General features: G+C 45.2%; 3 protein-coding genes and 1 long non-coding RNA gene across 4 annotated transcripts in view; 3 read left to right on the top strand and 1 right to left on the bottom strand.

Moving 5' to 3' along the window:
* Positions 1–903: 903 nt before the first annotated feature.
* On the bottom strand, positions 904–4445 carry aifm2 (AIF family member 2). Its single transcript, XM_015016603.1, has 10 exons — positions 4335–4445; positions 4007–4154; positions 3669–3843; positions 3481–3596; positions 3281–3400; positions 3112–3204; positions 2312–2420; positions 2080–2232; positions 1326–1526; positions 904–1257 (listed from the first exon to the last, which is right to left on the bottom strand). The coding sequence occupies exons 3-10, from the start codon at positions 3841–3843 to the stop codon at positions 1106–1108; spliced, it is 1119 nt and encodes a 372-aa protein (XP_014872089.1). The 5' UTR covers positions 4007–4154; positions 4335–4445; the 3' UTR covers positions 904–1105.
* A 2313-nt stretch (positions 4446–6758) lies between these two features.
* The window catches only part of ninl (ninein-like), a 36347-nt gene continuing 20523 nt past the window's right edge, over positions 6759–22582 (top strand). The window contains exons 1-7 of the mRNA XM_015016606.1: positions 6759–6930; positions 7839–8049; positions 8129–8225; positions 8317–8513; positions 10115–10178; positions 10692–10768; positions 10838–10993. Coding sequence (XP_014872092.1) covers positions 7867–8049; positions 8129–8225; positions 8317–8513; positions 10115–10178; positions 10692–10768; positions 10838–10993 — 774 coding nt within the window. The 5' untranslated portion in view covers positions 6759–6930; positions 7839–7866. The remainder of the gene's footprint in view (positions 6931–7838; positions 8050–8128; positions 8226–8316; positions 8514–10114; positions 10179–10691; positions 10769–10837; positions 10994–22582) is intronic.
* Positions 12172–14377, top strand: LOC106935894 (uncharacterized). The gene is made up of 2 exons (XR_001421996.1): positions 12172–12408; positions 12486–14377. It is a non-coding gene; the product is annotated as an uncharacterized LOC106935894 (long non-coding RNA).
* LOC106935893 (barrier-to-autointegration factor A-like) lies at positions 19810–22487 on the top strand. The gene is made up of 3 exons (XM_015016609.1): positions 19810–19917; positions 21845–21971; positions 22200–22487. The coding sequence occupies exons 2-3, from the start codon at positions 21846–21848 to the stop codon at positions 22344–22346; spliced, it is 273 nt and encodes a 90-aa protein (XP_014872095.1). The 5' UTR covers positions 19810–19917; position 21845; the 3' UTR covers positions 22347–22487.

Here is a 22582-nt window from a genome sequence, read left to right as displayed (position 1 = left end):
GCTTCTACTGTGATAATTATGTGAAATTAAATTAATTGTCTAATATAAAAAAATAGTTTGGTGCTGTCGGGCTCAGAGTCTGAGAGGCTTTTCATCTATCAAATTATTCTTTATTTTTTTGCCTCATTTAGTGGAAATATTGATGAGACTTTCTCCAAAATTATAACCTTTTTCAACCTTTATAGCTCCACTGTTGAAAATGAGGCTCTAACATTCACAAATGACAGTGAAATAAAATCCAGTCCAACATCTGGTTTGAGGTGATTCCTCTGCAACCTGTTGGAGAAAAAACATCCCAACTTCAGAAGATGAGCTTTAACCTATCAGAGCTCTGTGGTTCCTCCTGTCAGTGTGAGAGTCAGGATGAGGAGGCGCCATGTTAGGAAGACAAAGTGGAAGCTGCAGGATCTTCAGAACAAACAGGTCATGATGCTGCTAGGCCTACTGATTATCCCTCTGTCTGGACACAGGATCAATATATTGATCCTGTGTACCAGAACCAGTTTAAAAGATAAAATGAATGGTTATATGCCAGACATGGAAAACTGGGATGCTCTCCATGCCATGATGTTCAGAGTTTAGGTCTCCTGGCATCTCAAGGTTAAACATTGCAGCNAGTGGGCTGAAGGAGGAAATACAGCTTTATATTGTAGCAATTCAAGAGCTACCAGCTTTTATCACTTCACAAAAAAATTTATCAGCACAGAAACTCCAGAGCACAACAAAGAAGCTATATATATATATATATATATATATATATATATATATATTTGGTCATCGTACCCCCAAGAATTTAAAACGACTTTCACCCCTGACTTTATGACGCATTTAGCTTTAAGGGAATAAAACCTGAAAAACACAAATACTTCTGCATATAAAAGTGAAAGTATTTAAGAACAAAAACATTTTCAACATGTTGAGTTTATTCAGTAAAAAGTTGTTTATATTCAGAGGTTATTAATGCAGAAGAGAAAAACATCAGTTTGGACGATAATCATGAGTGAAACAGCTGCTAACATGTTATGCTGTTAAGCTTTAAGGTCAGAGGTCAGAGCGATAGGCACTAGGTGATGCTGGTGATCCTCAGGCGTTTCCATGGAGACCATCAGGGCTGCTTCTGCTGCATCTCCCTCCAGCTCTTCCACAGCAGCAGGTCACGGCTCTTCCCCAGGGCGACCAGCCAGCGGGGCAGCCGGACACCGTTGAACTGGCCCACGCCGTCGTCTCGGCCCATCGCCAGCAGCATGGAGACGTAACCTAGCAACCGCCACAGGGTCAGCGAGGGTCAGGCAACTCGCCACCCGTCTGCCTCAGGGGGAGCCTACCTGTGCGATACGGCGTCAGCGGCTTCCCGCTCAGGCTGCTGATGATGTTGGACACGGCGATGTAGGCGTGGAGGCCGGCGTGGTACGCCAGCTTCGCCTCACGCAGGTCGGCGCAGTCGCCAACGGCGAAGATATTGGAGAAACCCTCGACCTGCAGGTACTGGTTGACCTTCAGCGCCCCATCAGCAGCCATGCTGCCCGCTGAACGAACACACAGTAACAGGCTATTAACTGATCAATATCCAATCAATGAGAGATCCATATCTGGTCAATAACAGATGGGACCATCAGCTGATAGGAGGTCCCAGAGACTAAAAGCTGCAAAATCCCTGCAGGCTGAAGCTAAGCTAGCAGCTGTTCCTGTAGCGAAGCTGATCATGTTTGTAAAGTTAAAGCCAAAATGAACAGCAGAAATTTGGCTCATTTAGTCGGTTATAATACAGAGTCATATTTACATATGTTCTTAATTCAGTTATAAATTTCTGTTTCACACCAAATGTTTAGCTTAGTGTGCAACTAGCTAGCATCACACTAAGCTAAATATTTGCCTTGCTAGCTAAACATTTAACTTGGCATTTAACTATTTAGCTTATTGTGTAGCTAAATATTTAGCCACACACTGATATCTATAAATGAAAGTACAATATGGCGTAAATATAAATATGTTTCTTCTCATCACAGTTAAATCTCCCAAATTCTTTTGTACAGCAGATTCTGGTGGCAGCGAGCAGCAGGCGCCCCCCGGCGGACCCACCCAGGCTGGAGGCGTAGGCTCCAGAGTTGATCCTGGTGCCAGTGCAGCAGATGATCAGGTCCGTCTCCAGAGTCTCCCCCTTGTCCGTTCTGACCTGCAGGTTCTTCTGGGTCCGGTTCAGTGGCAGCTCCGACAAGTTGGACACCTTCTGACCTGAAACACAGCAGCAGGTTGCCGGGAGCCGGACAGAACCAGCTAACAACTAGCAGCTAACGGCTAGCGGCTAGCGTACCCAGAACCAGCTCCACTCCCTTCTCCAGAAGAACCTCCTTGGCCTGCTGCCTGACGCTCTGGACCAGCTGCGGGTCGGCCAGCCCGATCCTGGAGTGGATCAGAACCACCTGGAGGAGAAACAGAGGTGAGGACGGAGTCCAGAGCCCCAGGTTCTGGAGGTTCCGGAGGTCCAGACCAACTGGGTTCATCTACAGTAGAGGTTCCCCAGCTTTTCAAAATAAAAGCATCAGAGACGAGTTTTCTCTATTTAAATGTTTAGATCAGGGGAGATCAAGTCCAACAGGCCAGGATCGGATTGGACCAGGTAACCAAACGTTCACCTGCCTCAGCAGGAAGCAGGACGCTGATACAGAGTCACATAATTCTTAATATTTTAAATAAATTTATTTATCAGAAATGATAAAAATATTTGCTAATTAACTTAATGGCAGATTTATGCATTTCTGTCCCTTCTGGGCCTCCGTACCCCTCAGGCGTCACTTTCATTCTGCAAATCATTTTGTGACCCAACCTTGGAGTCTCCTGACCCCCAAGGGGTCCCGACCCCCCAGGTTGGGAACCCCTGCTGTACAGGAACCACCCAGCAGCAGAACTCTAGGTGACTCGGTTCTGATCCGGTTCATGGAATCAAAGAAAACAGCCCAGAACTCAATCCGGACCCACAGAACCTTCAGGACCGGTGTGAACCAAATAACTGTGAACCCGTTTCAGCAGGGCCTACAGAACCAGAACCTTTCATACAGACTGAAGGGTAAAGTTCTGTTGAGTACTGCTGAACCCGACCAGAACCCGACCCACCTTCTTATCTGGATACTCCGTCTTGATCTCAGCCGCCATCTCCACCCCTGTAGCTCCGCCCCCGACCACCAGAACCGAGTCCGCCGCCTGGATCTGGACACACACAGAGAACCAGGGTCAGCAGCGTCCTGTCCCACTATTTGCCTCTGTCCCCCTCCCCCCGTCTCACCTGTCCCACCATGTCCTCGTACGCCGTCATGCCGTCCTGCAGCGACGCCTCGGTGTTGAACTTCCCAGGGAACGGACCATCAGAACCAGTACACAGGATCAGGTGGGAGTACTGGACCTCCTGCGGTAGGGGGACACCTGTCAGAGCTCACCTGGCCGGCAGGGGGCAGCAGCCGCTCTCACCCCACCGCCCCTCCTCACCCTGCCTCCCTGGAGAACCACCAGCTGCCTCTCCGGGTCCACGCGCTCCACGCGGCCCTGCAGGAAGCTGGTTCCGAACGTCTCCACATACGGGATGAAGGTCCGCTGGGCGAAGCCTGGGGTCAGAGGTCAGGGGTCAGAGGTCAGGGAGTACAGTGGGGCCAGCGACAGGTCGGAGGGGTCGGTACCGGGCTGGACCGAGGCCCGCAGCGCCGCCACGTTGTGGTGGAAGGAGTCCCGGAGGTCCAGCAGGGTGAAGTCGAACCCGGCCGAACGGAGCTGCTGCGCCGCCGCGATGCCGCCGAACCCGCCGCCAACCACCACCACGTGGACCCCGTCCGGAACCGAGACCTGGGCCCCCATCTGGAGAGAAACACACACACTGCTCGGTGACTTACACCCAAACACTTCAGCACCGAACCACCGACCGAACCTCAGAATCTTGTGCATAAATCTGTGCAGAGCTCTCCTCTAATTGGACCCGGTTCTGGCTGTAGGTGGATCGGAACTAACCCTCAGATCCTACCTGTGAGAAGCTAACTGATCCTGACTGGACCGGTTCCGTTCGCCAGGAGTTCTGCAGAACCGTTCGGATCCTTCAGGTCCAATCTGGCACCGCTGCTGGTTCTGCTGGGTTCTCTGGACCACTGGACCGGTTCCCGGTTCTGAACGTTCTGAATGAAGGAGGGACAAGTTCGGTTCTGACCCGGTAAACACGTCGGTTCCAGTGGAGACCCCCGAAAACACCCGAACCCCCCGCAACCCGTTATGAAGCCAATTCAGAACCCCGCACGAATCTCTCCAGAACCCTGTGACGTCATACGCTGTTGACGTCACGCGGGACGTGAACTCACCTGCCGTAGGTTCGGAACTCGGATCCAGTTTCAGTCCAGCTGATCAACAGCTGCTTTTTCCTCCTTTAGCCCCGCCCTCCTCTAGCTGACGTCAACAGCTCTACACCAATCAGACCGCATCCGCTTCTGGCTCCTCATGAAGGGAGGCTGTGGTGCGTTCAGGGACCGCAGGAAAACAAACGACCAGCAGAACTGATGTTACAGAACCAAAGTTCTGTCTTTAGTCTTCCTGCCGTTCTGTTGGATCTGTTGTTTATTAAAGGATAGTTTCGGTTCTGATCGGTCGGTTCTGATGATTTATGGGTCAGAACCAGGACACTGTGTTCACTGAACATGATTTTATTTCCTACTAGTTCTGGGGTCATCAGTGATCGGTTCTGATCCAATCAGCTGCTCTCCTGCTGACTCAGCATTTTTTCTGCTGAGTCAGCGTTAGGAAACAGCAAACCTCCGACGTAATGTGGGGCAGAAAGGTCAGGAGGTCATGATGTAAGCGGTGGGTTGCGGAACCGGCTGGAGTCCAGAAATCCCACTGGACCTTCATCTATTTCTACTGGGAAATCTGACTGGGAGGAGGTCAGACATCCCATAATAGAGCTGCTCTGTAACCACAGCAGCATGGTTCTGGTTCTGGTTCTGGTTCTAACTGACGATTCCTGTTTGATCCCGGTTCACATGTCAAACAGAGCTCCAAGATCTTGACTGGTTCTGGTTCTGATCCCAGTTCTGTATCTTCCTCATCTAGAACATCAACAACATCATTCACCAAAGGTTCTGCTTCACTGAGGAGAACTGGCCAAACTGGACCTGCAGCGCTATCAGAGAGAAGATCGGAACCAGGCGCAGCTCAAGATCTGCTAACTCAGAACCACCAGAACCACTCAGAACAAACACCACCTTGAGAACCAATCAGAACCAATCAGAACCACCATCAAAACCACCAGAACTACTAGAAACAATCAGAACCACAAGAACCAATCAGAACCATTAGAACAACCAGAACCCCACTCTCTGCACGGTCTAGTTAAAGCATCATGGTACCGACCCGCACAGGCAGCAGTGAAACCAGAACCAGAAGTGGTCTGAGCAGCAGAATGTGATCGGACCAGCAGAACCGGTTCTGCTTCATGTTTTCATCAGACTGCAGCTCCTTCACCTCACATCCTGCTCCAAACTGACCAGAACCCTAGAGTCCACTGGGCCAACTCAAAACCTGTCAGAACTTCTATTGTTGACCGTTTTCCACAGGTTTACAGATTTTATGGAATCAGAGACATTTTTATTTATTTTCCTTCATAAGAACCTAAAAACTCCTCTTGAGGTTCCTGGTGAAATGAATCAAATATTAATGATGTAAAAGCAATTTCTGCAGCAGCAGCTCCAAGGTTCTGATGACCTCTGGACCGCTGGTCTACCTGCGTTTTTACTCCGTAACGGTGACGTAATTTTCTTCAGAAAACTTCCAAGTTCTTCTCTGGTCTCCTGTAGTTCAGACCTGCTGTGTTTTAGTGCCCTCCAGCGGAAGAATTGTGCTCTGCACCACGTTCCAATCAGAATTCCATCAAGTCGGCAGCAGTGACAGCAGCACACCGGAACGGGTTGCTTCTCCTACCAAAATAACAGCTGGCAGGGTTTTAATCTTTCAGTTCAGTTGCGAAGATTCTCAGTGAACTCATCAGTTAGGACCTGTTCATCATTCTAACTGGCTAAACTGGTTCTGTCTGGAGAACCCAGCATAATACCAATTTAAATAATGCTTGCTCAAATATGTTAATTTCATCCATTCATCCATTTTCTGTACACCCTAACCCCACGTAGGGTCGGGAGGTGCTGGTGCCTCTCCAGCTAACGTTCCGGGTGAGAGGCGGAGTACAGCCTGGACAGGTCACCAGTCTGTCGCAGGGCAACACAGAGACAGACAGGACAAACAACCATGCACACACACACACACCTAGGGATAATTTAGAGAGACCAGTTAACCTGACGGTCATGTTTTTGGAGGAAGCCGGAGAACCCGGAGAGAACCCAGCATGCACGTATCTTCTTACTCCAATAGGTATGACTTTATACCATATAACATATCAGTTACTGTACAGTCATAATAAAGTTTAATTTAGTGTATTAAATTAACATATTGGGCTGCACAGTGGCGCAGTTGGTAGAGCTGTTGTCTTGCAGAAAGAAGGTTCTGGGTTCGATTCCCAGGGTCTTTCTGCATGGAGTTTGCATGTTCTCCCTACTGAAGACATTAAAAAAATATTATGAACCAAATAAAACATCTAAAGTATTTTATAATAATTAACGTAAAAAGGTAAACTTGATGAAGGATAAGTTCAACAAAATGATAGAAGAAAGAAACCATGAAATCGGCCGAAAAACGGAGTGTTTTGTGTCTTATTTTGAAATCAGACCGGAAGTCAGTTTGTGTGTATGTAATCTTATTTTTGCTCCGGTCAGTTCGGGTCTCGGTTCTCTGGGTCAGCAGCTCCGCTAACTCTGCCCCTGGTTCGGTTCTGTAACGGTTGACTCAGCTCCAGTATCTCCTTCATGGAGGACCCGTGAGGTTCGGACCGGATCGGAGCAGAACTTTCTGTGGGTAAGTTAGTCCCAGTTAGCGGGATGGTTCTTCTGTCCGAACCAGCCGCAGCTAACGGCGCGGATATAAACCTCATAACTTTCTGTCTCGGTTTGCCTCGCGAGCCTTTTGTTCCTGCGGCTCGCGCCTCCGTTCCCATGGTGAAGCTTCTCCGGCCCGCGAGGCTCTCCGAGCAGAGCCGAGGGCTCTCCGGAAACAGACGAGCGACCGAGGAGCGGACTCGGTTTTTATTCTGAAATTAGCACCACAGACGGATTCATTCAATCTGGGTTCAGAACTGTTGGAACCGTTGGAAGAGAACCGGGTCACTAGAACCGGGCATGACATAAAGAAGCCTTAAGACTTTGATTTGAAGGTCAGCTGCGGTGCTGATTCTGTAGCTGAAGAAATTCGGTCCAGTCTGGTTCCGTTCAAAACACCAACTGGTCCAAACTTTTCTATCTCGGGAAGTCCAGTTCCTCCTCCGGAACAAGCGCGTGGCGACAGTGGAGAGAAACTACTTCCTGTTAACCTGAAGACACTTTTAGCAGATCCAGAACAGAGTTCAGATAAGACACAAAGCATCTCTGGTTTTCATTCACTGGTCTGTTACTGGGACTCACTGGTTCTGTTGTCTTGTTGACAGGAAGTGATTTTTTTTCTGCGTGTTTTCGTTGGTCTCGTTTTTTGGGTCGGTTCAGTGTGTTTGCTGTTTGTGGACCTGGAGTTTTTTGGAACCTGGTTCTGATCCCTGATGGTTCCCACTGTTAGAACTCTGATGGAACCCGGACTGAGGACTCATCCCTGAGGTACTTCACGAGCTTCACAGGTTCTGGAGGTTCTCAGGCTACATGGGAGGACTCGGTACCAGCCTTTTGGACCTGCTGTGACTCTGTTGGTCAGATGACGCCACGGTCTGCTCCCACCAGGTGTGACATCACAGTGTGATGCGTCCCGATGGAGGAGGCGGAGCCTAGCTGCTATGTGACCCAGCTGAGGGCGGAGTTTGACGGCTGCGACTCGACAGCGACGGGTTTCCTGGACCGGGAGGAGCTGACCGAGCTGAGCAGGAAGCTGCAGCTGGACGAACATCTGCCGCTGCTGCTGGACACGCTGCTGGGGGAGCGTCCCCACGGCAGGGTAACCGGTTCTACTGGACCAGAACTATTGGTTCTGCAGGGTTCTGCTGGGCTCAGTCTGGGTTCTGTTTGTGTTCCAGGTGAACTTTGATGAGTTTAAGAATGGCTTGGTGGTGGTTCTGTCCCACTCTCTGGACTTCAGCACCTCAGAGGACGACAGCAGCTACCTGGAGCCAGGTGAGACACTGCAGGGTCCAGTAGTCACTGGTTCTGGTTATGGTTCTGGTCCAGCCAGATGACCTTCCCCCTCCTCCTCTTCCTCCTGCAGCTGTCCCGCAGGAGGTGAAGCCAAAGTTTGTGAAGGGAGCAAAGCGTTATGGCCGCCGCTCTCGACCCGAAACCCAGTCCAGTACCAGCCTGGACTCGACCCCGACCAGAACCAAACCCGTGGACCTGAACCTGGATTCGTCCCCACGTGTCCGCAGGGCCAAACTGAGACGGTCCACGTCTCTGGAGAGCATGGAGGTGAACAGGCCAAGGTTCATCGTTAGCCTTCGTTAGCATGTTAGCCTCTGTTAGCTTATGTTAGTCACGCTTAGTCTATGTTAGCATGTGTTAGCCTCTGTTAGCCTATATTAGCTTATGTAGCCCCTAGCAGAACCCAAGTGTGGGTGGTGGTCGGGTCCCCTCTTTCCTTAAAATGTTTAATAAACCTGCAATTGAACTAGCAGTTATTATTGTTGCTGTGGAGATGGTCTACTGCAACAATAATAACTGTTGAGGCTAACACTGATGCTAATACTGATGCTACCTGGAATCATATGTTTTCAGAAGGTTTTCTTTTATTTAATCTGTTTGAACTTCTGGAACAGTCAGCTGCTCTGGTAGCCTTAGCCTTGGCCCTGACATTAGCATTAGCCCTACCTTTACCTTTAGTTTCAGCTTTAGTTTTATGTGCGTTCAATGTATAATCTGAACTCAGAAATATCTAGTGGATGGCCGCTGAAGTTGGACCTCCCACTCAGAAACTTTTAAAGTTGACTTTGCATTTCAATATGGCCGCTCCTCACATCAGCAGCAGGAAGCTGTGGTGGAAACGTCTAAAACCAATGCTACACGTAGCGCCTGCAGCTCTCAACTGAACTAATTACACTGGTGATGTTTGGAAGAGATTCTGCGAACAATGGCTACCTGGGCGTCGCCATGGTAACTTGAATGTTTTTACTTACTGTGTGACGTAATATGCTCCAAGTTCCAACTTTTAGCCCTAGCTTTGGCTTCAGCCTTAGCATGGTGAGTGTGAAGAGTGTTTGGGTGGGTTTTAAGGTCTTTAAGAGACCTTCATCAGAGTGTTGGATCTCTGAAGACTCTCAGCTTCCTGTGGTCCACCATCAGGAGGTTCATTAGAGTCAGTGAGCCAGTTCTGTTCTGGTTCTGGTTGCAGAGCTCGGCAGATGAACTTGGATCAGGAGCGATTAGCAGCCACTGCGTTGCTGCAGCAACAGGAGAGAGGAAGATTCCTGCAGCTGGAATACCTGAGGGGGTTGGTGGGTTTTTCCTCAGGAAGTGGGATGGAAAGGAACGCTGGAGCCACAAACCGCTATGACCTTCATCCTCCTCTGGGTCAGACTGACAGAACCAGAACCTGTCCAGTTCTGGTTCCACTTCTTTAACTGAGGTTCTGGAGGTTCTGTTGAGTTCATGTGCTGGTAGAACCAGAAGGTTCTGGTTCGGTCCACCTGCTGACAGGAAGTCATGTGACTCTTGGCAGAAGCCCATTGGTTGGTGCTGGGTGTGGTTTCCATGGTTACCAGTTAAATGCATGTTGGTAGGTCAATAAAAATGAAATCGGATAAAGTTCTGGTTCTGGTGCAGCATCTCCACACAGACTTTAATCTGAACCAGGAACAGCTGCTGTAGAACCGGACCAGAACCAGATCAAATCCTCTCAGCAGTGTGTGTGTGTGTGTGTGTGTGTGTGTGTGTGTGTGTTCCTCTCAGTCTCTGTTCATCCAGCAGAACTAAATCTGTTCAGGAATTCCTTATGATTACAGTTTATCCTGCTGTTGGGACTCACACACTCTGAACACACACTGATTCCTCTCAGCTCCATGTTTTCTCTGCAGAGCCTGAAATCTGATGAAGAGACAGGAAGCAGCAGGATGGACCAGCAGCTCTTTCACATTAAAGGTACTCTGCACTAGAAATTGGAACCAGAACCGGGTCTGAGGTTCTGACTTAAAGCTGCAGTGTGTTTTTGCATATTAGCTCAAACTGTCTCCATGTTGTGACAGTTTGTAATGAGAACAGATTGATGCATCTGAAAAATGCACCAAAAACAACCAACCAGAGCCAGGAGGCGGGGCTTAGGACTGCCAATCACCCTCATGTGAGGGTTAGCACCATTAGCACCATGTGCTAATGGTGGAGAAAGAACTTACCAGTATACGGAAACTGTTTATCTGCTTCCATGCTTACTAACTAGCCTTAGCATTCATAACAGGCTATGCTAGTTGCAATTAGCATGGAGGACGGTTGACGGCACTAAGACCCTCCTCCTGGCTCTGATTGGTTGTTTCTAGTTAGCAGTGGGAAGGCAGAGATCGATCTGTCTCATGACAACCTGGAGACGGACTGAACCAATACGGGAAAACTTTTTCTATAGAAGTTACACAGCAGCTTTAAATGCTGCCGTCTCTGCAGCAGATCAGCAGCAGGATGCAGGAGGGAGAGCAGGAGGATGTGATGTGGCTCCAGTATGTGATCACCTGGACCTGCAGGTAGCTGGACCTCCAGAACCAGAGCCAGAAGCAGCTGAACCAAGCCTGATGATCCCACTGTGTCTGCAGGACGCCCAGCTCCAGAGATTAGACGCTAACCGAGATGCTAATCTGGACACTAACCAGGATGGACGGGTTACCATCAGGAAGTTTCTGTGGAGCTCAGCCCCCACGCTAAGCTCCACTCCCATCCGGTCAGCTGACCTGCAGAGGGCGCCACTCTGGGTAAAATTATGTTCTAAGAATATTCTGTTCAGATACGAGGAGTAGAAAATAAACAGATAATTTAGATAAAAGCGATTTATAATTAGAAAATTTTAACAACGACCTAAATTAAAGACTTCAACAGAAACAACAGCAGCCATGCTGGGCAGTAGCGCCACCTTCAGCTCTGGAGTGCAGTGACAATATTAATGATTGTTTAAAATTAAGACTTTTTAAATAATGGAAGTAGAAAAAAGTCTACACTAAAAATGAAGTTTTATTATAAATAACAGACTTCAATCAATTACCACAAGAAAAGCAACAATACAAAACTTTATTTAAAAAACATTTATGATTCTAAACAGGGTCATTTTTCCCATTTCTGTTAGAATGACTTTTTTTTTAATTATTACTGATAATCAGTGGTGGCATAGTTAATTTGAAAAAGAAATTTTAATCCGATTACTGGTTACTCCTTGAAAAAGTAACTTAGATTACAAGTAACTTTTGAGTTACTTTCAGCATCAGTCAATGTAAAATTACACTGAGTTTTGCCAATACTTCTGTAATCGCCATTTATTTTATAAACATCAAAAATGTGTCTCATTGTTGAACTCACGATATAATGAGCGTTTAAGTTTTCATGGATTTCCAAACAATCCTGAATTAAGAAGATGGTGGCTTGTAAATATTCGTTGCTACCAGTTAAAGCTAACGCCGCACAGTAAAGTTTGCAGCCTTCACTCCGGATCAGCTTCTTCAGCCTAAAACTACCGGAGGAGACGGATGGTGAATAAAGGAGCCTCCCTGAGTTATTTCCATGGAGTCACTTCTGTATTCAGCCTGAAAGAGTTTATGGGAACCAGAGAGCAGAGCTACTGATCCGCCTGAACACACTGCAGTAAACACCGTCCTACCTGAGCTCTGAACAAGAAACATGCAAAGGTAATAAGACTAAATAACACGGACACATATTTTTATAAAAGCAGCAACTTTGAACCTTACCTGGTCTCTGCGACTAACGACAATGAACACATATAATGTACCGTATGTTCCGCACTATAAGGGGCACCGGATCATAAGGCGCACTGTTGGCTTTTGAGGAAATTGAAGGTTTTTAGGTGCGCCTTATAGTGCGGAAAATACGGTACTTGAAAATAAGCACAAAATAAGATAAAAACAAAATAAGATAATAACANTCCTCTGAACAGTTCCTCTGACCAGTTCCTCTGAACAGTTCCTCTGACCAGTTCCTCTGAACAGTTCCTCTGAACAGTTCCTCTGACCAGTTCCTCTGCGCTCCTGCAGCTCTACAGTCTGGCGTCTCGCTCCAGCAGCCTGAGCGGCCATAAGGTTCAGTTCGTGGCGTTCCCGGCGGCTCTCGCCTTCAGACACAAGTTCATCTACAGGAGCCCGGAGCTGCCAAACATCCTCAGGTAGGTTCTGATCCCACCCCGAGGGTTTGACTGGACCCTGGTTCTGTTTGGTTCTGACCCGTTCTGATTGGTTCCAGTGACTTCCTGGGAGCAGCTCACCCCGCTGTGGCGTGACGACGGCTCTTCTTCATGGTTTGAACATTCCTGTTAGCATTCCCAACATCCCAGCTGACGGTACGGCTACCACGGTTACCACTGCTACCACTGTTACCATGGTTACCACAGTGACCGTGTCCCCTGGGCTGCAGAGCAGAGGTTTTGTTTCTCACCTGCATGGTTCACTCCTCCTCACCATCGGCAGGAAACTGTTTCCTGTTCTGACTTGAAATATGAATTAAATCTGGTTTTATGTAGCTGAGCCTCCTTCACTGACCTCTGGGTGGTTCTGGTTCTGGTCGAACCGGACCTCATCACTCCTACTCCTCCAGATGTTCAGCAGATTCTCTCCTCTCAACAGTTCTGGTTCTGCAGGTTTGAAGAAGCCGGTCCGGTTCTGGTACCGATTGCGCACCAACAGGAAACAGGAAGTGATGTCACTCTTCCTGAATGTCTCTAGCTGATTAAGAAGCTAACCTGAACCCGACTGGTGCTGGTCTTCAGCTGTTTCTGACCAGCGGTGTGCATGCTTATGCTAATCCACAAATAGTGGAGCTAATTGTTAGCTTAGCATTTATCCATTATGCTAACTTTGAAAATATTAGCACACTTAGTTTCCCTGAAATTAATTATCATCAATTTACTGTTTTGGTATCAGCTGCTAAAAATTCTTCCTGTAGTTAAACGGATATTCGTCCTCTTATTTTGAAGGGGTTGACACAATTCTGTTTCCTTATCTCACATCTCTTTTTTTTTTTTGGCTCTAGCGGCCTTTATTTGATAGTTAATTGACACGAAAGTGGGTAATGAGAGAAAGGGGAAGACATGAATCAAAGGTCACCAAAGCCAGGAATCGAACCTGCGACAGCTGCATCGAGGACTAAGGCCTCCATATGTGGATTGTGCTTAACCCCTGCGCCACCACCGTACACTCACATCTCTTGTTTTTAAGGAACTTTATTGAGCAAACAGGAAGTAAACGAACAAATCAAGAATACAATCAGGATGTTTAACAAATACGCTAGCTACTCGCATTTTAGCTTCTGCTAAACGCCATATTGACGTAGCGATTTAGCATCAGCCGAACTAATGTTCATGACTGCTGCTTCAGGATTAGCGCAGCTAGCTTTTTAGCTAGCAGTCTGGTACTACTACTGGTTTGGTGCGTTGGCCTTTAGACAACCTGACTGTTCTTCATGCTGAAGCTCAGAACTTTTTCTGATTTGGTCCCAAACGGACTCTGAAGGTTCTAAGCTGTCTGCTGCTACAGCAGAACCAGTACCAGTTTAAAACTGAACCTGGGCTGACCTCAGAGCTGGACTCTCCAGTGAACCTATAAAACCTGACCAGAACCAGTCAGATTTCATGACAGGTCCACAGGTTCATGAGTCCAGAACCTGTGGAGGCTCTGGACCTCAGTTTGACCCCAGATTCTGGAGTCAAACTAAGCAGAACCACACAGAACCTTTGTTCTAGTCTAAAAAGTCATTGTATTCTATTGGACCAATCAGAACATGTTGGCGGTTCTGGAGAGTTCTTCCTCTCACTGTCACCAACAGCGGTTCTGGCCGGTTCGGATTTAAATTGTGCACTGATGCATTCTGGGAAAACCAGACTACAAAATGTGACAATGCCCTGGTTTGTGTTCAGTTTATTTTATTATTTCAACAAAATTATAAGCAGGAACAGAGAGGAGCAAAGTTCAGCTGAGCGGTTCTGATCCGTCTGGAGGGAACTCCACCGTCTCTGGATCTAGGTTCTCTGTGAAAATGGGTCAACGTATCAGAACTGAAAGACAATCTCTGATTGGCCAGTTTCCAGTCATTTTCAGGCTTGAAACTTTAGAAATGTAATAAATGTTTGTTTCATAATCAACTCTGATCTGAATAACTGTAAGTGTAAGTTTGATTTCACAGATTTAATGTTGGGGGAGAGCTTTGGGTCAAATCTAGAACTGCTCAGTGTTTATGTTTCGGATTGTTCCTGAAAGCATCACCGGATCCTCCCAAGTCCACCTCGCTGCAGCAAACAGAAAGGGGCGGGGACGGACCACTGTCAGCCTCTTACCTTATTTGGAAATGGGACCATTGCACTCCGGAAGTGAAGGGGGCGCTATTTCCTATATTATCCGCGGTCTCCCGTTTTAATTTTCTTTGTAAATCTGTGGTTTAACTTCATCTTTAGGAAGGAGTTTCACTCTCAGCATGTATTTGAACTTTTCTCTTTTATTTACTTCAGCGCAGCTCACAGTTTTTAACAATTTCCGTTGCTTTCTGTGTACTTCTAAATCTGCTCCTTTTTCGCATCTTTTCGGGCCTGCTACTGCCTCTAGTGGCCTGGGGGTGGTAGCACAACTAATAAATACATTACTAAATCAAAATACCAAAGTCTTATTTATTATTAATTCTGGCATTACTGGAACCTCAAAAGATAAAGTCCCTCACAAAACACCATACCTTTTAATTTTCTTAAGGAAGCAGAGCTAATTAAATGACAAACAATACCTGAAAGTGGTTCCAGTTTCACTCGATGTTGAAACTATGGCAAGTTTTAAATACCTTGGATCATTCCTGGACAGTCAGCTCAATTTTGCTGAAAACACTGGCTACATTTTTAAGAAACGTCACTCTATCTTTTAAGAAGACCCAGTGATCTTGGGGTTACCTAACAAGTGCAACTCGTGCAAAACCTCTAGTTAGTTAGAGGTAACATTAGCTAACATTACCTCTAGTTAAGTAATGTTAGCATTTTAACAATGAGTTAAAACTTAAAAATTTAACTTAAGTTTTAAGTCATCTCAAGTTTTAACTGTTGAGGGCTTTAGCTTTTCATCTCCTCGGCTGGTTTGGTCACATGAGCTGCAGACTAACAGACAATCTTTTAAGAATACTTGGAAAAATAGTAGGTAAATGGTGGTGAAACCAATAACAACTCTATCTAAACTGTTTAGAGCACCCATCCTCTTTTCTTCGTCAGTTTGAGCTCATGAAGGCGTTACTGTGTTCCTCTGGTAACTATAGAACATCTATTAGACGTCATTCATTGACAGTGCAATAATTATTCTTAGCCAAATTAAATGATAACATTTACCTGTAGCATGCTAAGTGTTTACTTGATGCACAAATTGTTGATATTGTGATTCTATTAATGAGTTTTATTTTATTGTTTTAGAGTCAAAGAAAAATTTCCACCTTGGAAGACTAAATAGTTTAATCATATTTTTCCTATATATAGGACTTTACCAACAAAACAAAAATGTGGATTATTGCTTGTTTAACAACCCTGGCTATTCGTCTGTGAACCTAATTAATTTGTTCGTTATTGACTTTTGCTCAATTAAATTTCTTATGTATACATTGTTATGGCATTTTTATTGTTGTTGATAATATTGTTTTTCATGTCTTATTTCTTTTCTTCCTTTTATAAGTGATTTAGATATATAGATGTTATTTATAATGTATAAAGGTGTTGTTTATGTCACCTAATTAGCTCTACATCCTGAAGAAAAATATGGTATTTTAGAAGATAATTTATCTTTCACGTTGCCAGAAATGGCGAAGTTAATAGTAAATAATAAAGATGTTGTGGTATTCTCGTTTAGTGACATAATTATATTAGTTGTGTTACCACCCCCACGCCACTAGAGGCAGTAGCAGGCCCGAAAAGATGCGACTAAGAAGCAGATTTAGAAGTACACAGAAAGCTACGGAATTTGTTAAAAGCTGAGAGCTGCGCTGAAGTAAATAAAAAAGAGAAGTTGAAATACATACTGAGAGAGAAACTTCTTCCTAAAGATAAAGTTAAACCACAGATTTAAAAAGAAAATTAAAACGGGAGACCGCGGATAATATAGGAAATAGCGCCCCTTTCACTTTCGGAGTGCAATGATCCCATTTCCAAATAAGGTAAGAGGCTGACAGTGGTCCGTCCCCGCCCCTTTCTGTTTGCTGCAGCGAGGCCCTTCTCGATCCTTCTGCTGAACATGAACAGGTTTGCAGACCCCGCAGCGCCTCCTGCAGGTTCCTCACCTAATGGCCTGGGAACAAACACTGGGACCGGATGGATCCCGGAAACAGGAAGGGATGCAGTTTATCCCATAGACATAATATAAGGGGAGGCTCTCCTTATATTATGTCTGTGGTTTATCCAGCAGAGGGCAGCGCGCTCACACAAACTACCGCTTACCGTTTGTAAAGTTACCCAGTCAAAAATTAACTGAATTAAATTGATAATTTAATCTGGAATGAGATGAAAACATGAGGGAGGGTTATTAATTCACTACTAAACCAAACCAAATACTTAAATATTTAGTTTAAAGCGAAATATTTAACTTGCTAATAAACAATTTAGCTAGCTAGTTAACTCATTAGGTTGCAAATGCAAAAATTCAAGCTGAATATTTTGCTGATAAACTAAATAACTGAATAACATGGTGGAAATATGACTTTGAAAAATGAAACTTGTGCTTTTCACTGATAGATTAAATTATCTAAATTATTGCAGCTAATTTTTTACTGTTAACTTTACAAGCTACTTTACAACTTGTAGCCATCAAACTCACTAATTACTCCTAAAGCTATCACAAAACAGAAACATATGCTTTTTTAAAAAAGTAAAATATTTATGTGACATATAAAATGTCCTAGATGAATAACAAATAACCGGAGAGGTTATTATGGTTTCAGGACAACAAAGTCAGAACCGCAGCTAGCTAGTTGGGTTGTCCAGTTCCGGTTCTCTAATTCCGGGGAGACAAACTTCCATACTCTCTAACAGCTATTCAAGAAACTTTAGTTATTAGGATTTAATAAAAAACAGCAACAACAATCAGAGAGGCACTGCAAGCTGGTGTTGGAGTAAAACAATGTTAACTGGTCTAACTGGGTATGGAACGATGTGTGTCCCAAAATGTGCAAACAAAATAAATAGAAAAAATCCTAATAAGGTCATAAATATGACCGCGGATTTATGGCTCAGAAATAAATCCCGAATAGTGGGTCGATTGTGGAGGGAAACTCAGTGGGTCAGAACCGAGTCAAAGGCAATGCTACTGAATACATGCAAAACATAAAATATAATTATTCTGTTTATGAAACAGAAATAATTTTATTCCCGAACAGAACCGGGAGAACGTTCTCTGACTGTCGGAACTTAAGGATCAACGGTTCAGAAGTGAACCGAACGGATCGGACCTGAATGGTTAGGAACCGATCCGAGTGGTTCTTGTCTCAAACTGATCATCAGAACTTTAGAGATTAAATCAAATGAGATCTAAAAGACGAGATTTAAAATAAAAACTCTGGACCACCGGTGGAAGACAGAGACAGCTGGGCGTGGATCGGAGTCTCCGGTTTTCTCCGCGGACTCCGGGCATCCAGAGCCCGCGGAGGGCCTCCAGAGGGCGGCCCGAGGAGCGGCAGGGCTCCGGGAGGAGCGAGCCGTCCAGGTAGAGCGGGAAAACACGGAAGTTCCGCCCACTGGGGGAGGAAGGGCGGGGCTAAAAGTGGTTTGTGGAAAAAAGACCGAGAAACACAGGAAGAGGTCTCACTCTGCTGGTTTTTCTCGTTTGTCTTTTAATCCCGAGATCTACATTCTTAGTAACTCCAAAGAAAGATGGTTAATGAGCTGAACTTATGGAGCGATTTCCAGTCATTATGACCAACAACATGCTTTTACACTTTGGGTGTTTAGCAGCAGCATTAGAAGAGTCTATGTTGGACATCCAACTGTCTCTACTGCACACATTTATGCTTATATGTGATCAAATCTACAACCTTGATGGTAATAAATGCTTATTTTGTGGAAAGAACACAGAAACAGCAAATTGTGTTTTCTACAAAGCTAAAAAAAACAAACAAAAAAAACATCAAATATCTTTGGAATAAGGTGGATCAAACCAAACATAAACCTTCCTGAATCTGTGTCTAGAGATATAATAATATTTGGTTATTATAGAAAAACAAAACTTAGTGGTAATCTTATGATTTAACATTTTGTCTGGTGAAATTCTTTATTCACAAACAGAAGCGTTAGCACTGCTCATCTCCAGTCTTTAACATCTCTTATCTGAATCCCAGTTTTGTTTTAAATCTTTAAAATATACTGCTCAAAAAAATAAAGGGAACATTTCACTTTAATTTTGTGTGTGGCTCCAAATCCAGGCCTCCACTGGTTAATAAATTTGATTTCCATTGATGATTTTTGTGTGATTTTGTTGTCAGCACATTCAACTTTGTACAGAACAAAGTATTCAATGAGAATATTTCATTCATTCAGCCTGCTGCTGTTTCAGTTTTTATTTTAGTTTTCGATTTGTTTCAATTTCAGTTTTGCTTTAGTTTAGCTTAGTTCTTTTTGGATAGTTATTGTTGATCAAAAGTATTTATTTATTTTTTTGGTTTTGTTTAGGGAAGGGGAGTTTCTATTGAGGCCCCCTGGCTTGTTTTAAACAAGGACCTCTGCTGTCCCTGGGTCCCAGGCTGTTTTATTTAGATCAGTGTTTCTCATCCTGGTCCTCAGGCCCCCTGTCCTCCATGTTTCAGGTGTTTCCCTTCTGCCACCTGGATGGTATCTCTGGGTGATTAACAGGTTTCTGCAGTACCTGATGGTCCTGCAGTCATTTGGATCAGCTGTTCTGGAACAGAGGCTCATCTAGAACATGCAGAGCAGGGGGGCTGAGGACCAGGGTGGAGAAATGCTGGTTTAGATTGAGGAAGGAAAGTTTTTCTTTTCTTTGCTGTATTCACCAGGGATTTTTGTGTGGGTGTGTTTTTGTTGGGGAACATGTAGGTGCCTTTATTTATGTTTGTGTTTTCTTTATTATTATTATCCCCCCCCAAGCAGTCTAATTTTATTTAATTAGGTTTTAACTATTTTTCAACTTTAAGGTTCCCAGGGCCAGCATAGACTCTCACTTTTAGTGTGGTCATTTCTGTACAATAAAATAAATTGTGACTACATTTGAACTCAATAAACTATGTAATTTTCAGCAGTGCCTCTGCTAATCGTTTTACAAACTTACCTGTATGATCTGGTAAAAGGTGATCTAAGGTTCTCTCCTCATAGTAAAAGCTGTAAGGTCACAATAGAATCAATTAACGCCTGTTAATTATTAAATGACGTAGACGCTGTTATTTATAGATTTCCACATTTTCATACTCCTTTGGAAATGTTTTGGTAAATAAAGTTAAAAAATAAAATGTGGGATCAAATCCTGAGCGTAAAGGAGATGTTGATGAGGTCAGAGGTCAAACCGGGAGTGGCTCATCTCCTCTCAGAGCAGCAGTGACTCTGTGCGTCATGACGTCAGCGGCAGAGCGTCAGCCGCCCTGCTCCTGGCGTGCAGCTTTCAGAATAAAGCGCCTCTCTATCACATGTTCAGGGTCTCGGGTCCGGGCGGTGTTCCGAGTCCAGGTGAGTCAGACCGTTCGGATCCGCTCCTGGTAAACGCGTTACGTGATCCCAGCTGGTTCCGATTGGCGGTTTTGACGTGTTTTGTCCGCAGTAAGGAGTCGTTTCCGAACAGGGTCGGTTCTGATCTGAGCCGCGGACCCAAAAACTGAGCTCAAGTAGGAGTAGCAATACGTGAACGTATTTTTACCAAAACAAGAGTAAAAAGTATCCGTCCAAGAAAGTATTTGGTAATAAGGCGACCCAAGTACTGAGAGAACTTCTATCATTTAATATGTATAAATGACGTCATCATCAGACAGAGCGAATATAAAGTTATGTGGAAATGTTGGGAATCATTTTCTCCAAATCAGTTTCTTTCAGTATAAAACTTATGAAACGAAGCAGAAGTGCAGCTGGTGAATTTTGGGTTAAAACATTTTGTTCTTCATCCAGTGAGCAGCAGGAAATCCACAAACTTTATTCAGTTGAGAGTAAAAATAATAAACTATAAAATTACTCAAGTAAAAGTATATGGTAATGTAGTAAGTTTTTCCCCCCTAAAAAGTTACTCAAGTAAATGTTTCTCTGGGTTATGTAACACAGTAACGCTTCGGTTCTGGTTCTGGTTGAGCAGCTGGTTCGATTTATTTATGTCAGTTTATTTCAGCACCACCGGCTTATAACATAAAACTTACAGTAGGGATGGATATTAAATCAGTAAATATGGTGATAGACACATGATCGATTTTAGATCAGAGGAAGATCAGCTGATTTATCAGGTATAGATCAGTGATTTATTGGAGGTTTGAGTCCAGCTTAACGCCTGTGGATGTGAGGAAAGGTTCATCATATCTCAGATGGATATGATCCATCAAAGGAAACCGTTTATTAATAATCTGGTTCTGATTCAGTCCAACATAAATGATGAAGGTTTGGAAGATCATCATGTTTGTGACACATCAGGTTCTATAGATCTCCTTTAGTGAAACTCAGTGAAAATAAAGTCAGAGGTTATTAAACCCATCAGAGTTATGGAGAAGTATCGTTCTGTCTTCACTCAGCATGAGGTCTGGAGACCAGAGAGAGAGAGGACTGAATCCGGTCTGAGCTAGCTTTGAAGCTACCGGTCTGAGCTAGCATTGAAGCTAATGGTCTGAACTAACTTTGAAGCAACCAGTCTGAGCTAGCATTGAAGCTACCGGTCTGAGCTAGCATTGAAGCTACCGGTCTGAGCTAGCATTGAAGCTACCGGTCTGAGCTAGCTTTGAAGCTACCGGTCTGAGCTAGCTTTGAAGCCAACGGTCTGAGCTAGCTTTGAAGCTACCGGTCTGAGCTAGCATTGAAGCAACCGGTCTGAGCTAACTTTGAAGCAACCGGTCTGAGCTAGCTTTGAAGCTAACGGTCTGAGCTAGCTTTGAAGCTACCGGTCTGAGCTAGCATTGAAGCTAATGGTCTGAGCTAACATTGAAGCTACCGGTCTGAGCTAGCATTGAAGCTACCGGTCTGAGCTAGCATTGAAGCTACCGGTCTGAGCTATCATTGAAGCTACCGGTCTGAGCTAGCTTTGAAGCTACCGGTCTGAGCTAGCTTTGAAGTTATATTCAGGCTAACAGGATCAGAGTCAATATGAAGGTTAAATTTCCCACCATCAGGATCAGGATTTACCAATAAATCAGATAAATTTGATCCAATAATCTGATCCTCAGCTGGACGAGCAGCGAGGATGAGGGTGGCTAAGAACTGCAGCCATTAACGGGGATAATTATTACACCTGAATGAAAGATGGCTGCTTCTCACTCTGAGCTGGGACGAATGTGAAAACTGAAATATTTAGAATCTAATCCTGCAGCAGCCAGAATGAATCAATCTGAATCAGAACTCTGAACTTTATGTGTAGTCTGGAGCAGTCTGGTTCTGGTTCTGCTGACGGCCATGTTGTTTCTCTCAGAATGTCAACGACGTCTCAGAAACACCGCAACTTTGTATCCGAGCCAATGGCGGACAAACCGGTCACAGCGCTGGCCGGGATCGGAGACAGACTGGGCCACAGCCTGACAGAGCAGGGCTACGATAAGGTAGAACCCGACAGAACCACCGACCCGTTCCAGCCCCCAGGGGGCGCTGCCGCTCCAACAGGCACTGTGCATGAACATTTTGTTTAAGATGTGAAGGTCTGACCCGGTTTGAACCCTGGTTCTGGTTCTGAATCATCAGTGCCTGCAGGGATCAGAACCAGGACTGGATCAAGTCCAAATGGGTCAGCCCTGAGCTGAACCTCTGACCCGACTCGGTTCTGTTTCCAGGCCTACGTGGTTTTGGGTCAGTTCCTGTTGCTAAGGAAAGACTCGGAGCTGTTCTGCTATTGGTTGAAGGACGTCACTGCAGCCAATAGCAAGCAGGCTGATGACTGTGCCCAGTGCCTGAAGGACTGGTGCGACGCCTTCCTGTGAGGACGCCACGCCCATTCCACAGAGGCACCGCCCCTCAAGAGGCCCCGCCCCTCCAGTTCCCACTCTGCGTTGCTTTTCTGAGCTGCCAGATTTTCTCCTCCTTATTTTGTAAATGTTTGTCATTAAATCTCGTTGCCCAGATGTTTGTCTGATTCCTGATGAAGGTTGCCGTTTGTCAGAGCTGCAGGTTCAGCAGGTGAGGGGTTCCCTGACAGGTTTGGATCAGAGTTCTGGTA

Source organism: Poecilia latipinna, unplaced genomic scaffold (genome assembly GCF_001443285.1).
Source record: "Poecilia latipinna isolate Pla-1442-1.1 unplaced genomic scaffold, P_latipinna-1.0 Scaffold2039, whole genome shotgun sequence".
In the NCBI taxonomy this organism is placed as follows: Eukaryota; Metazoa; Chordata; class Actinopteri; order Cyprinodontiformes; family Poeciliidae; genus Poecilia; species Poecilia latipinna.
This window is presented reverse-complemented; position numbering and strand designations above follow the sequence as displayed.